Source organism: Sabethes cyaneus, chromosome 1, assembly GCF_943734655.1.
Source record: "Sabethes cyaneus chromosome 1, idSabCyanKW18_F2, whole genome shotgun sequence".
In the NCBI taxonomy this organism is placed as follows: domain Eukaryota; kingdom Metazoa; phylum Arthropoda; class Insecta; order Diptera; family Culicidae; genus Sabethes; species Sabethes cyaneus.
In genome coordinates, this window is record NC_071353.1 from 31,559,476 (window position 1) to 31,574,947 (window position 15,472).

The 15,472-nt window shown below is 38.9% G+C and overlaps 1 protein-coding gene across 3 annotated transcripts; it reads right to left on the reverse strand.

Annotated features, from left to right (window-relative positions):
- Positions 1–315: 315 nt before the first annotated feature.
- LOC128732759 (serine-arginine protein 55) lies at positions 316–8,354 on the reverse strand. 3 transcript variants are annotated; one of them, XM_053826105.1, is made up of 9 exons: positions 8,211–8,354; positions 7,810–7,956; positions 7,679–7,749; positions 7,415–7,516; positions 7,134–7,215; positions 3,293–3,366; positions 2,326–2,352; positions 1,485–1,787; positions 316–1,401 (listed from the first exon to the last, which is right to left on the reverse strand). In XM_053826105.1, exons 2-9 carry the CDS (start codon positions 7,933–7,935, stop codon positions 1,110–1,112), a joined length of 1,077 nt encoding a protein of 358 aa, XP_053682080.1. In that variant the 5' UTR covers positions 7,936–7,956; positions 8,211–8,354; the 3' UTR covers positions 316–1,109. The 3 variants fall into 3 exon arrangements, with proteins under 3 accessions (XP_053682080.1, XP_053682079.1, XP_053682081.1); XM_053826104.1 differs by having other exon boundaries at positions 7,134–7,233; XM_053826106.1 differs by lacking the exon at positions 2,326–2,352 and having other exon boundaries at positions 7,134–7,233.
- Positions 8,355–15,472: the final 7,118 nt, after the last annotated feature.

A 15,472-nucleotide genomic window follows, 5' to 3' on the forward strand; every position in this document is an offset into this window, starting at 1 on the left:
CGGAGAGACGTCAGAACACGGAGAAGGCGAATAAACCATGAATTTCACAAGCTGCTAGAGGCACCAACCATTCATATGAACCGTACCGCGAAAATAGGCCAACTACAGTGGGTAGGGAACAACCTAGTGGAAATAGTTCTAAGCAACCAGACAGGGTTGAGGCGAGGAGACAGCGAGCAACATGAAACAACCAAGTGGAAGCTGTCCAAAAATCAATATTATAAACTGAATGAGGTATGAGGCAACACGCGAAAAGCCTTAAACAATACATGAGTGACACTATCATATGTAAATCAAGAAACAACAGGTTCATCGTTAATTCTATTTATTTCTTAAATCTGTGATTACATAGGCATACCCACTATTGCATGATGTGTCACACAACAAGGTACGCGCAGAACTAGAGTTGTATTATTTACTGAAAATATTTACGCTACATTACTACTTTCACAATTGAATGAAGTCCTACGAGGATACATCTGGACGTGAATCCCCGTTTACAAAACCTATCATAAAGCGTTCCTTGTCGCAGTTAGAATTACAGGTCCATTACTAAAACTAAGGGTTAGTACCGACTGCCTCCGCAAGAAATTGAGAGGGTAAAATTTGTAGCATAACGGGTTACTCATGTCTGTCTACCTGTGAGATCTGTCATTTGCGTTTTCGTTTGCCTCCTGCCGACAGTGGTGAAGGACATCCAATGGAGCTACAGCTACGCTTCATCAACAAACGGTAAAAGTTAATCTTTATGTTTATGCTTCGTTGACAGAACTAACCTTAGAAGAGATAGATTTTGCTTTAGGAAACACATCTTTACTGTTAAAAACTATGATCAAGAGATATTACATGATTTTGTATCATAAAATCTGAACAAAAACATAGCATAAGTCACCACTTAATTGTATTCTGTTTATGTGTAAAAGCATATATGCTTTGCTACCTCCCAAACGATCTTTCAATTATTTGTTTCCCTAGCATAGGAAATAATGACATATTCACATCATCATGATAAGCGCGTTGCTGGTGTGTGTTTCCATACGTGTAATGCGTGTGTGTGTATTTAATCCCAACCCCATTAAATCATTTAACCACGAATGGCATTGCTGCGTTTAATCGTCCATGCTCTCGTTGCGATCCGGCGAGTGGTCATTGTTTTTGGGTGACACCGAGCGGGATTTGTCGCGCTTGTCCTGGGAATGGGAACGGTCACGGGATCCACGTGACCGTGAGCGCGAACGGGAATGCGACCGGGACCGGGAATGGGACTTGTTGTCCTTGGACTTGGATCGGCTATGCGAACGGCGTTCGGATTTGGAACGAGATCGCGAGCGAGACTCATCGCGATCGCGCTTCGGAGACCGAGAACGAGATTTGGACTTGGAGTCGCGTTCGCGGGATTTGCTGTTGATAAAAAAAAAGGAAAATACCGAAAAAATGCGTTAATAATGTACGGCGCGTTTTATCGTTGTTTTGCGCTAACTTACTTAGAACGCGAGCGGGAACGGGAACGAGATTTTTCCGGGGATTTCGATCCGTTCTTCGATTTGGAGCGGCTGCGGGACTTGGAACGACTGCGCGACGAGCGACGCGACCGGGAACGGGACCGAGAACGGCGGCGCGAACGGGACCGCGAACGGCTGCTCGAGGAGCGCGATCTTCCGCGACCGTTTCGTCCGCTGCGCCCGTTGCGATCCTCTACCAGCCGAATGCGCCGTCCGTTCAGTTCGGTGTCGTCCAGCTTCTCGATGGCGGTCTTCATGTCGGAGCTCGTAGCGAATTCAACGACGCTGCAAATAATAAAACAAACAGTGCCGGTTAAAGCGTTGATTCTTCTTTCTTTCTTTTTTTTGTGAGATAATGGGTCTATGTGTATGGTCTTAGATACATTTTCCCGAAACAATTTTGTTAGTCAACAAGTCAGGTAGAAAGTCACATGCTAATCGTGGCAAGACAGTCAATTTTAGATGTTTTATCTGAGTTATATTCGTTTTCAATTATCTGTTAGGAAGAAGTTTGTAGTAATGTTATATTAATGTTTCGACACAAGCGCATACTGCAATCATCTTTCACCTTTATAGAAGATAAGAACATGATTGTTGTCTCAAAGCAAACAGTACACCGGACAGTGAGAATACGGTTTTTAACATAAAATAAAATTATTCTATCCACCATCAAAGTTTTAACGTTGTAGCCAATAGCGCGTTTAGGGGATGAGGTAGCCAACGGACCCAACAAACGATGCCAATGAAGCTAATGTGTATGGTAGTTGTGTGTATGTACAATGACGTTGTTTGTCGTAGTAAATATTTGTGTATTTCCACTTACCCAGTGTTTCCACCTTTCCCGGAGTACCTTGGGTGTGGAAAAGGTAGAAAAAGACAAGTTTAGTCATTTTATGTAAATATTTACGTATATATAAAATATGAAGAGTTAGAGTTAGCTCTATAGCGCAGAGCAAATGAAAAAACATAATTGAAAGCGACAGTTCTTTGTACCGCATATACTATCGTTCAGTTTCATCTGGAACTACTATACTAACAGTATGTCTGGAACGGAATTAAATTTCACATTAACGCTCACGTTTGTAACGCATCGCGAAACAATCTGAATGCAATCTTTCATAAAAACCTTTATATCAATAGCACATAACATTAGCACGTTTGAATTTGGTCTCATTTAAGACAGTAAAGTTATATTACTGTTCTGCTCTCTTCTTAATATTTATGTACCTAAATTTTAAACCGGAAAGCGCTGACCGATTTATGTCTAATATATCCCGTAAATAACTGTGTGGCGCGTTCCTTACTTGCTCACCTTCCTGTTCATATAGAGCATCAAATCTACAGTAGTTTTCTAACGGAAATATAGAGTCCCTGATTTGAAACTGTAAAAATCAACAACAGATAACTTGAAATGATATGAATGATGTCTCACAGTCAATGTAATCAGTCGGATGTAAACGAATTACAAATTAGTGCAATTTTTTTTAAAAATATGGTTCAAATACTTCTGATATGGAACCTTACGGAACTATCAAGGATTATCTCAACACGAAGCACCTTACTAGTGATTATTCATCTCATATTTTGTACCAATCGGCTGGGAAGAGGTTTGACAAGCATTCATAAATAACTTATCAGAACCAACTGACCCCAGCACAAACGTACAATTAATATCTCCTGAATGTATCCCTTTAACCCCTAAGTATCGGTCTTTGTTTGTACAAGTCAATAACTCTACTCTTCGGGAAAATGTCGCTTATCAATTAACAGCAAATTAGCAGTGTACTTACCCCTCGTTCTTGCGCTGCTTGTGCGCGTCAGCGTACGTGACTTCTCCTGCTTGGCGCATGTAGTCTTTCAGATCCTGCATGATCATTCACCGGAAACACAGACACATATCACGAACGAAACAGAAAGAGAGAGGGAAAAGAAAAAAAACGAATTAGACAACATAGATAAGATATACAGGAGATAATTTCGAAACAAATCTCGCCTCTAACTACGTATTATCGTATCAATCATGTATCGTGGTAGTACAGATAAACCTGGCTTTAAATGACAAAACTACGAGCTGCTGTATGTGTGACATAGGGAACTGAACATTTTCAAAAGCATTCGTGTCATAATGAAAAGAATCTCTAATTACGCATTCACTCCGCCGCGCTAGCTACATGTGCATCTTGATCCAGGATTAGTGTTCTTTGGACATCTTCCTTAGGCTATCCTCGGTTATATGGTTCTGCATTTTTTCCATCCGCTAGGACTTGGCTCTTTTGCAATGATTGGACTTCTTTTGACCATACATATCGTCTCTCCATTTAGGTATAAATTTGGCTTATTATTCTTGTGTGCTATTGTGGATTCATTGTGGATCTCAATTTGGTCATCACAACTTAGCAATCGTTCCCATCCTCTGGCAGTTCCATTCGTCTTCTTGGCAGTAGTAGTAGCTTCCTTTCAATGAGGGACTCCTCCATGCGTTTGGGCGCTTCAACTGTTTCGATTCTTTTCATTATGAACAAATTCCCTGAACCTTCACTTTCACGCGATATCTTTTCTTCTCGATTTCTTAGCGACAATCAAAAACAAAACAAGCAATGTAGGGAAGTTAGTTTTACAATGACTTGATTTTTTCTCGCTTATTTTTTTTTTGTTTAGAAAAAAGAAACGTATCTAATGAAAGTGAATAAAAATCGACCTTTACCTTTGGACCAGGACACTCCCTTCGTGCGTGGGACTGTCGCACGTTTGCCTCACAAAAACCCAGAGGGAATATGGCCGTTATCTCGGTCTGTGTCGGTCTGGCGCATGTGACTCGGTTTCATCGGACGGAACGCGGACCCTTTGTGGATCGGCCAGGCCAAACCATTCATCACATCTTCGTGTTGGGCGGGATTTTCCAAACCATTACGATTACGGTCACAAGTGAAGATATTGAGTTTGGTTGATTTAGTGAATGGCTAGTGTCCTCTTCAAGTAATGCATCGTTTCAACCGGACGAAGGCAAAGGGTGGATTTTTGCTGTACAAATGTATGAACGAAATAAAAACGGAAAAATGTCCCACAGATGGATGATGGACGACGTTCGATGCCAACGGACTGTGTCCTGTCCACGCAAGAATGTCCCTGTACCCAGTGCAATCGAGCACTGGTAATAGCGCGTATATGTGTTTGTGTGTCTGGATGAACTTAAAATAGATTTGCTTTTGTCCTGGACCCTGACTGAAGGAGCTCGTCCCTCTTCTCCCTGTCACTAGCTTTCTCTATTGGGCGACACACACCACTACTCTCTTTCTCTCTTTGAGCGTCACTCGTCCTTTGAGATTGGATGGCGGGGGCGCATCAGTTAAATGGATCGATCTTTAAATTTAGTTCAAAAGTTTAAAAAGTTAATAAAAATAATACAGTTTTGTGAAGAGCAGTAAAAGAATTGGTAAATACAAAATTATGTACTTTGGTTGAATTCGTTGAGCAATTTCGTGGACCAAAACTATGCTCAGCAAATATGGAACGGTTGAAGACTCCAATTTCCAGTCCTCGCCTGAAGATGACGACCTCATCGTTAGTGGATGAAATTCTAGTAGCCAACCAAAAGAGAAGCGATGCGACCTCCAAACCACGGCGGATGTAAGAAAACCTTGCTTTGATGTACGTCACAGAACGGTTCCGTTCCCCAGACGTCGGTTGTCCTTCAGAACGAGAGCTTCCGATAGCAGTGTGTTACACCGAACACGAGCTGACGTATTTTAGGTAGCCAGTGCATATCATTTTGGATACGTCAGTGTGTAGCCTTCTTTCTAACGGTACCATCTTCTTGGATTCGTCATGCTATAGGGCATTGGACTTCCTGTCAGTATCTGTCTCTCATATTCTTCTCTGCAAACCCCAGCTTATGAAACGAGGGTTGCCTTCAGGGAAAGATAACAATAATAATTTTACTAGGTTTGTTGTTCTTTTCGATGCGAAGTCTGTTCTTTGTTTGTATACACCATAGGTAAGCTTTAAATCATATACATGTTCAACATAATACAAGAAAATGAGGCTTTAAAGGAGAAGTTTAGAGGTTGGTTATGTTAAAATAAAAGGATAGCGGGATACTTGTTTATTGCACAACTACTGACGTGATGAAGTCCAACGCATTGCATGCATAATGTCGTTGGAGGTGGAGCCCAGCAAAATATCGTCTGGTACGAACGAAGCTATCGCCAGAGTGGCAAACCAATCGTATTCTTTCCTCCAGTAGTTGACAATGAAAGCCATTCAAACTGCGTTGTTGCTGCCAATAGTCCGTCCAGTAGAAATCATCCGCATTATAAATATCATTCCAGGTTCCAAACTGCTTTGCCATTTCATTTGGTCATGAGACTTCATTAAGTAGAGCCGAGGTGGGGGTGTTCTCTTGGTTTCATCTAAGCCATCCAATCACTTGCTTGCCAGATATTTGGGATCGATCAATAAGGGTTTTCAGATGCCTCGTAATTCGACTGAGGCCATCAGCACATCTCTCATTGGGTGCTTTGCACGGGAATGAATATTCGGACGAGTCGTCGGGCCACTAATAGGAAAGGCTAAGCTATGTTCGTACCATCCAATACTTTTTGTGCGATCTACCTTTTGTAACGTTAAATTTATAATTTTACAAACAAGCCGATCATAGTGTCATGATCTGATTTGCTTGTATCATGAGTACTCAGTGATTTGCAAGATTATTCTAGTCTAATGGAGTTCCTTGGAGCTTACTATAAGTCTAAGACTAAGGTTTTTAACACATTTGAGGATTTTACCTTCGGAAGGTAGTTGACAACAGCAGTCTTTGACCTATATTTGTCAGAATTTTAGGTATTTTTGTGAAATCTTAGGTTTACGAGTTTAAAAACAGAGATACACAAAAGTGCGAAATTGAAATTCTGAAGCACAGTCGTTCGAAATTGAGAAACTGTTGCAATACACATAACAAAACCATTATGAAGTATGATCACTACAAAATCAAAGTACAAAATATCGATTAATCACTTTGAAAAGTAGGTAGTAAAAAGTAGTTATAAGCGACCATCGTCGTTTCCGAATGATTAGAATAATCATGAATCACAGAGTACTGAAAGATATGCACCGTATAACTGACAAGAAAAAAATCGCGTTATCAAATTACTTTCTTTTTTTTTTTAACAAATCATTTTTCCTTGCCAATTGACGAGTGCCACAAAATTAGAACAAATAAACAAATTTTCTTCGGTTCAACACATTTCACTCCCCATACACATCCCAACGCCTCGATTAATTTGTTTTATACAAACAACCTCTACCAATTCGATATATATAGTATTAAAACTAGGGTAAGTGAAATGTACGAAGAACATACAGGAAAAGAAATCAAAAGGGCACACAACGTGTAGGGGGAATCGTAGTCTACTGGACTTCGGGACAGGAAGACAGTGAGGTGTGTCACAATCGCTGTCTCACCGGCTTCATATCCCGATGAAGGGTTTATAATACATATATGAACAAATTTAGTTGGTTTCATTAGTGCAATGCGCTTTATGCTCTTTCCGAGCCGTTCACTCAACTGAATGACCCATTTAAATAAAGGGAGAAAACTACAGCTAGTCGGAGTACCATTCCGTTTTTACATACCTGCCAGCTTACGCGAGATGAGAGGTTTTCCACAATCAACCGGTATTCGGTTCTTAGCGGTGGCCCGTAACGAGAACTGTTCCTGGAATTGCTGCTATTTCTAGTAAGCGAATAATGACACAAAAATAAAGAAGCAAAAGAAGAAAGACAAGCATTAGGCGACTGTTGCCCATGGGCGCATTATCTATCAGCCGGATGTCGTCCTCCTACTTGTTTTTCGTCTGATCCGTCTTTTCCTCGCCGGAAAAGGTTGACCTTAAATAATCAAAATAAATACTTACTTATCGTAGCGCCCTCCACGGCGATCATAACGATCGTAGCGGTCATGCTCACGACGACCACCAGGTCCACGTGCTGTTCCTCGGGCCGGCTCAACTACCACTCTGCAAAAAAACATAGTTTATTTGTCATTTCAAAACAAAGTTTCTTAATTCAATATTTTCTGTTTCAGTATTTTAACACAAATCACGTAACATTAGGTAGTTCTCATATGAAGCCGCAGTACGGTAGGTACAAAACGAGAAAGCCAACCATCTGAAACTTACCTTTCCCCAAGTAGTTCTTTCCCGTTTAATTCATATACAGCATCATCGGCGTCTCGATAATCTTCGAATTCCTACGTATAAAATCAAGCATTAGCAATCTCTTTTTTTCAACACCGAAACATGAAACCTACCACAAAACCATATCCATTCTTAATCAGGATATCGCGGGTTCTACCGTACCCTTTGAAGAATCTTTCCAAATCACGCTCACGTACGCCGTACGGCAAACCTCCAACGTAGACTCGTGAACCGACCATATTTTATTGTTGTGCCGCAGACTAAAATAAACAGAACCAAAATTTTCACTTTTATAGAACACAGCAAAAACATTATCTCGGACTCGGTACGAATCAAAAATGGCGACGAACGAGCATTTTTCGCACCCTCATTCACTGCGCAGCACTCTTCTGAACGTCGCTTACAGCACATTGACACGACGGCATCGTTGCCGAAATTAGATTCGCTCAAAAGCGATAAAGTATATCAAAATTCCGTATAAATTCACAATTTTTCAACCCCAACGGCTACTTACTTCACTTTAGCACTACTTTCTAGTCCACAAAAGCAATATTATTCTTTTTACAGCAATTTTTCACTCCGCAGCTCGGCTTCGAAGAAAATTCAAAATGGAGAACCAACTACAGCGACCAAAGACGCCAAAACTACACGTCCTAACTGGTGCAACGGCAAATCACGAATGAGTGAGCTTGAGCTAAAGCGGCAACTTTTCCACCCTTTTCACCAGCGAAGCGACTTTCTCATTTTCTGGCTACCCAGTTTTGACAGCTGACCATGGGTAGTCGATTTCCGGCCGGGAGGTAATGAAATGTTTCTACCCTAATGCACTGAATGAAATTATGCACTGCGGTTTACTTGAAAAAGTACTTTTAACACGTTTGTTTAACACCGACGAACCGACATGACATATCATACACACTTAATACAAACACCGAGTTAGGTAAAATTTTACCGAAATCTAAACAGCTGAACGTTCGGTAATTTTTTTTGATGCCAAACATTACTAATGGATCCGTAAACGCCCATTTTCCAGGACAAAGAACCTTAAAGTGTTTTATTGATTAAATTATGAGCATTTTAGAATAAAAAACAAACTTACGACTTATTTACAACAAAACATGCGAAAATTTCCTGTTCACGAACCGATGTAATTAAAACGAAATGACAAAACCACACTGATATAAGTTTGACTGTCGGATTATTGAGTGAAAACCTCGTTAATTCAGTTATAAATTTGTCGGATTAACGGGGCGGTACCACCCCACTGTCACAAATGTCATTCCCATATATTTTGACGTAGGACTACGTCTTACGGCAAGTTTTGAGATAGGGTGTCATTCCAAAAAATCGAAAAATGCGAGCGTCACGAAAAATGAAAGGTTTTGAGCGCTAATAGCTCAGCGGTTTTCCGATCGATTTTCAATATTCTTACACCAATCGATCGGAAAATCTTCTAAGAATTGACCCAAATGAAGAAAAGTATGGATTCTTGATGTTGAACTATTGAAAAATTGAAAATAATGAACCTATGTTTTACCAGAATTCTCGCTTCGTGATTGGTTGGAAGATTCATTGCAATGATCTAAACCTATACAAATTTGATATCTGTGCTTGGGAAGTAAGCCAAAACAAGTGACAAAGCTTCCTCATTTCAACAAGATTTCTTAACACCGCGGTTAAACCTAGATCATTTTGATGTCCTTGCTTGGGAAGTACGCCAGAAAGAGTGACAAAGCCCCCTCGTGCCAACAGATTTCTTACGAACGCGATTAAACCTAGTCCAATTAGATGTCTGTGTTAGGGAAGTGTGCCAGAAAAAATGACACAAGTTCGTTGTCCCAACAGATCTGAAATTCTTTACTGCGAGACGACTAAATCTCGGCGAATTTGATATGTGTGTTGGAAAAATGTGCTACAGCTGTAGTGTTCGGTTATAATAGGACTCTGTATGAATACGCATGCTTGCCATTTCATTAGAAGTGTAGTGAAAAGATGTGCTGTTGATAAAATAGGATTGAATTGGTAAAATCTCTTCAACGATGGGTAATAAAAACAATCTTTAATTTCAGTAAGGTAGCAGGAAAGCAATAGTTTGTGTTCTTGATTTTGTTAAATTGTTTTCAAATGCACAATCTTTTGAGAATTGAACGTATGCAATGTTACTACTTTGATAAATGTTACATACAACGCATGTAGCATGTATATATGTTGCATATAGCATGTACACACTTAACAAAAAGCACCGAATTCGGTAAAATTTTACCGAAATCTAAACAGCTGAACGTTCGGTAAAAATTTCGATGGTGCCAATCGACGTTTACAGATCATTAGTAATGTTTGGTGCAATAAAAAATTTTACCGAACGTTCAGCTGTTTAGATTTCGGTAAATTTTACCGAATCGTTTAAGTGTGTATACATGAAGAATCGAATGATTACAAGCATGAATACATGCTACTATCACTACAAAGAGACTTACGTAGTCCTGCGTCACCTATATATGCGGTCGTGTCTTGTACACAACCCCTCTGATTTTTCGTGTAGCCAACATCTCATCTAGCCCATAACAAACTTTGCCTCGGATCAAATGTATTTGTGAGTAGCCCGCACTAACTTCAGCCTCGGATGAATGTGTATTGGTACACTGAAAAAACTTTTCGTATTAGTTTCTATGTGTTTCACACATAGATTTTTTCCATGTGCCCAGTAAATGAACTTTATGTGCCAAACAGTTGCCTTTTATGTGTTTTTAAAATTTACCTTTAAAATTTGCACATACTATTCATGTGCATATAATTTTCATGTGTACTTCTAGGCGGATTGTGTTTATATGTGGCACATAATAATCATAAGGATTTTCATATGGAAATTTTCCATTAGATATGTGCGGATTATTTTGAGTGTAAGCGCTCGAACAAAGTTACTTTTTTGCTTTTTTTCTTTTTTTGTCGGACGTGTAGGAAGCGTAAAAAGATGTTAGCCGCATCCCCAGTAAACCATTTGGTTTGTATATCTCGATTGCAACTGAGGTATGCGAAATCATATCTGAACGAAAAAGTTATATTGTGCTTCCCGAGAAAATCTTTCGTTTTTCAGCTTTATATAGTTGTGCGCAAAGGTAAATCATGTATTATTGACAGTGTAAGCTCGTGTATAAGTTTTCTATGTTTATGCTCTTATTCTTTGCTTAGATAACTTTTGTTTTGTTCTATTACGTACAGACTCACAAACAACACAGTTACAATGTCTTACGTTAACCGAAAATGATAAAATTTCAATGCAGATTGCGTTTGTAAAAATTTGTCCATGTTTGTACGGGCAAACACGAAGCAAGCTACCCTAGCATTCAGCTGATGAGCGAGAGAGAAATATTGTTGCCTTTCTCATCACTCTTGCGTTGACAGTTTCTTACGAGATTTCGTGTGAGTGTAAAAGAGATAATTTGACTGCGAGCAACCAGAACAGAGCTGCGCGCAACTGTTAGGCGCACAACTAAACCTACGAAAGAAAAATTTTAGATAATAATCGCAATATTTCACGCCATATAAGAACATATATGTATTGCTGATTGCAAGGAAAATTGTACCATCCAAAGTGCGATATCGCTCATAAAAGTGCTATTTTGCATTAAATCGTTTCGGTATCTTCGGCGCACTTTTTCGTTATAGTCCAAGCAATAAATGCGCCGAAGAGACCAAAACGATTTAATGCAAAATAGCACTTTTATGAGCGATATCGCATTTTGGATGGTACAATTTTCCTTGCAATTGACAATACCAAAGTGGAGGCGATATACGTGCGAAAGTTTTGACAACTATTTGTAATTCTATTTTGCGCAGTTTTTATAACACGCAAATAAATACTCCTGAATATATGATTTTGATATATATATGATATATATATATATATGATATGATATATATTTTGCTTTATAATTCACAGTCATGAATTGTATATGAAGACACGCACGACTGCAAAACAACTTATTGTTCACTTCGATTTGAAATACTCTAATCATTATACAATTCCAACGTGAAATTGACATGAAAACGATTTAATGTGAACTTTCTATTACGATTTTGTGTTAGCTGGGTCTTTACCTCTCAGTTTCATAAGCCTGGGCGGTACTGACAACTAGTTCCATAAATTTTTCTGTGCTCTATATGTCGACTAACATTTGAAAGGGGCGGATAAGCCAACTGTCAAACAGAACGCGTGAGAATTCATCTTCCTATGCTGCTCCAGCAAAAAATAACTCTCACTCGTTCTGTTTGACAGTTGGCTTATCTGCCACTTTCAAATGTTGGTCGACATATGTTCTAAGCGACTTAAAAATATATGGGAATGACATTTGTGACAGTGGGGTGGATGCCGAGTTGTCAAAAAGATTGTTCGCATATTACGTGCACAATTTATCGCGTCTGCCATTATAGCGCGAAAAAAGCTGGATACAGTTGTTTACCGGTTGAGTGGGAAAATGTAAACATTGTTTAGTTTTCGTAGACCAGCCGAAAAAAAATTCAGTCATACCCCAACTAACCATTTCAGGCTGATCAAACGCTTTTATAGCTGATTTTATTCAACCTATGGCTGATCTATGGTTTAGGTTTAGAAACGAAAACTTTTTTTCAGCTCTTAAGCATTCAAATCTGGTGATTTCATCAAGCTATAGCTATCAAGCTATCAGGCTAATTAATAGCTGCTTTCGAAGCTGCAATGAAGCTTAATAGAAACTTTTTTGCACTTTTAAATAGCTAATTTGCGCAATGCTGTCAATTCTATTTTTAGAACGAGAAATAGTTTTGTAATCTACTTTTCCAGTCGCTTAATCAACGCTTCATCAACCTTTATGCAGCCAAAAAAAATTTTGAATTTGAAAAAATGGAACCCGTCATTTTTATTTCGCCGTCTATGCTATATTTTTAGTTTCGAATAACTTTAATTCGTACAAATAAAGCTTGCTAAATAAAAATGCATATCTATTGTCCGGGAATTGAACCCGCCATCTTTTGATCCATAAGCACTCACCGTATGATCCACCCCATTTGCATCTGCAGAACAGATATTGCCCTTTGCATTGAAAGTTGGATTTTGAGCACACTTGTTCAGTCACACATTTTGTAGGTGAGAAAAGTTGCCAAAATTCCGTGGTAAAAACCCATGAATCTTGGTTGATTCCTATTTGAATTCTAATGCTTACGTAGAGTTGTTATCGACGCTACGAATAATATAAAAATAGTTTCTAAATACATAATTCCGCGCATAATTCATAATTTGAATAAATATGCAGCATATATGAAATAAATGAAAAATTAAATACTATTTGCTTTTCCTACAACTGGTACTGGCGCCACTGCTAAATCAAATGTCAGCTCAGATGGGAGAGTTGTAATGATGGGAAATGCCGATCAAAATCTATAACGATTATTGATAAAGTTTTCTTATCGTTAATAATTAATAACGATAATATGACAGTATAAGCAAAAATACCTAAGAAATAGAACAGAAATGTTCCAATAATAACAAGCCAAGAAGAAGATTTCATTTTAAACCCTCCAATTTTCGATACTTTTCCGTGACGATAAAGTTTGATGGTATTATCGATATAAGATTACTAGCGATATTATCAGTAGCACACTTTTCATCACAGTTTTGAAGGTTGCACTTTATAACTGTGCAGTCCAATTGAGTGCGAAGAGCGCAATAGTGAGAATATCTTTATACCTGAAGCCTAGCCCGCCTAGCGTGAAGCAGTCGATAATGTCGATAACTGACAAACTTTTGCTGTCTGCCGAATTGCGAAATTCTATGATCTGACAGTATGTGTGCTGTAAGTCAACAGAAAACTTGGTACACTCAACCCCCGCTAATATGAAAAACAGCTCGTTCAGATTGGGCGAGTTCATTTTTAATCTGAATATTTGGTAACTCTGTTCATTTTCACCCACGCGCAAGAAGCGCACCCTATGAACTTGTTGTTTTGATTTGACGAAAACAAACGTTTTGAAAACATCTCAAAGATGCGCGAATTCTAAAGGTTCGGTTTGTATAATACGAAATTGGCTCGGCAGTTTTGACTAAAATGGTCTATTTTGAGTGCTGGAGAGAGATAAGTTGCATATGAGCTATATTGCCAAAGCTCCTGAGCAAGAGGAAGCGCATTAAGATTTTTTGCTTTTTTTTAATTTACTGATCCACTTTAACGTCAATTGTGTGTGACGCTTGATCGGTTTTTAATGTGAACGCATTCATACCACCGGGGTACAGATTAAAGATGTTCAGATTGAAGAAGGTCATACCAACGGGGGTACACGGTAGAAGTTTGTAAAGCCACTTCAACACCCTTAAGCAGACTTAAAGTAGTTTGAAAGCTGTGAGCCTAATGAAAGCTTCCACTCTACATGTTAACACCTTTAAGCAGCCGTAAAACGGTTTGATGTTTATGGCTGTTTAGAAGCAAATTGTTTAGCAGAAACTACTAAGCTTTTTTATCAGCTTTTAGGAGAGAACTGGTTTCAAAAACTTAAAGTAGCTTAAACATCGCTTATTTAAACACCATTTAAGTGCTTACATTATGCAGCTTTGATCGCCTTAAACCAACCCGTAAACAGCCATTGCTCTTGCACTTCAGCTACCGTTGTTACTTGGGACGGAAGCGCAGTTTTGTGGCTTTTCTTTGCTGAAATTCGCGTTGACGAACGTACGCTGCTGTCACCTCCAAAAGTTTACTGTAGGGGTTAAGCAGAATAGGAATTTGTTAAAGAGTGCAAGAGATCGCAACATTTTGGCAGATTTTCACCCGCACTCACATGTTTCAGCAGCTTTCGAAGCTGCGATGAAGCTTAATAGAGACTTTTGCGCGCTTTTAGATAGCCAATTTGCGCAATTTGTCAATTTTATTTTTAGAACGAGTTTTTCAATATGCTCTTCCAGTCGCTTAATCAACGTCTTATCAACCTTCATGCAGCCAAAAAAATCTGTTTTTAAATTTAAAAATGTGAACATTGTCGAACGCTAGGTCGAACGCGATATTTTTAATTTCGAATAACTTTAATTCGTATAAATACCCAGGTAACCAATAAGCATTAAAATAAGCAGTAAATCAGTCGTTTATTAGCATCCCTGGCGTTTTAAACTGCAGGTTGTTGTTTATCAGCTCTTTGACTGCATAACTGTTGTAAATTGGCATCCACAATTCTATTTAAATTCTTCTTGTTGGTAACTAGCTGCAAATAAGCATTGTCAGCACTATTAGAGAGCTAGCAGTAAAGTAGCCGCATATTTTGCCAAAATAGCATTTAAGTAGCACTTAAGGCAACTTAAATGCTTACTGGCTTGCTTTTAAATTGCATTGGAAATGCTTATTGGTTATCTGGGTAAGCTAATTCAAAATGCATTTCTTTTTACGGGAATTGAACCCGCCATCTTCTGGTCCATAAGCACTCACCGTATGATCCGCCCCATCTACATCTGTAGAACAGACAGTGGGAACCTGAAGCAGTCGATAATGTAGATAACTGACATACATTTTACTGCCAGCTTATAAAAATAGGTATTAGTTTGTAAAGCCACTTTAACACCCTTAAGCAGCCTTACCTTCCTTAGGTGGCTTGCCGTCCTAAGACAAAGCCTGTTGAACAAAGGTCTTAAAGTCAGCACTAAAGTAGTTTGAAAGCTGATGTGAGCCTAATGAAAGTTTCTACTCTACACGTTATCACCTTTAAGCAGCCATAAAACGGCTTGACGTTTATGGTTGTTTAGAAGCAGATTGTTTAACA

Coding starts and splice junctions, on each gene's coding strand:
- LOC128732759 (XM_053826104.1), bottom strand. CDS start 7,935: ATGGTCGGTTCACGAGTCTACGTTGGAGGTTTGCCGTACGGCGTACGT. Junction 3,367..7,133: donor CATCTCGCGTAAGCTGGCAG/GTATGTAAAAAC, acceptor ATGATCATGCAG/GATCTGAAAGACTACATGCG. Junction 2,353..3,292: donor AAGCAGCGCAAGAACGAGGG/GTAAGTACACTG, acceptor TCCACACCCAAG/GTACTCCGGGAAAGGTGGAA.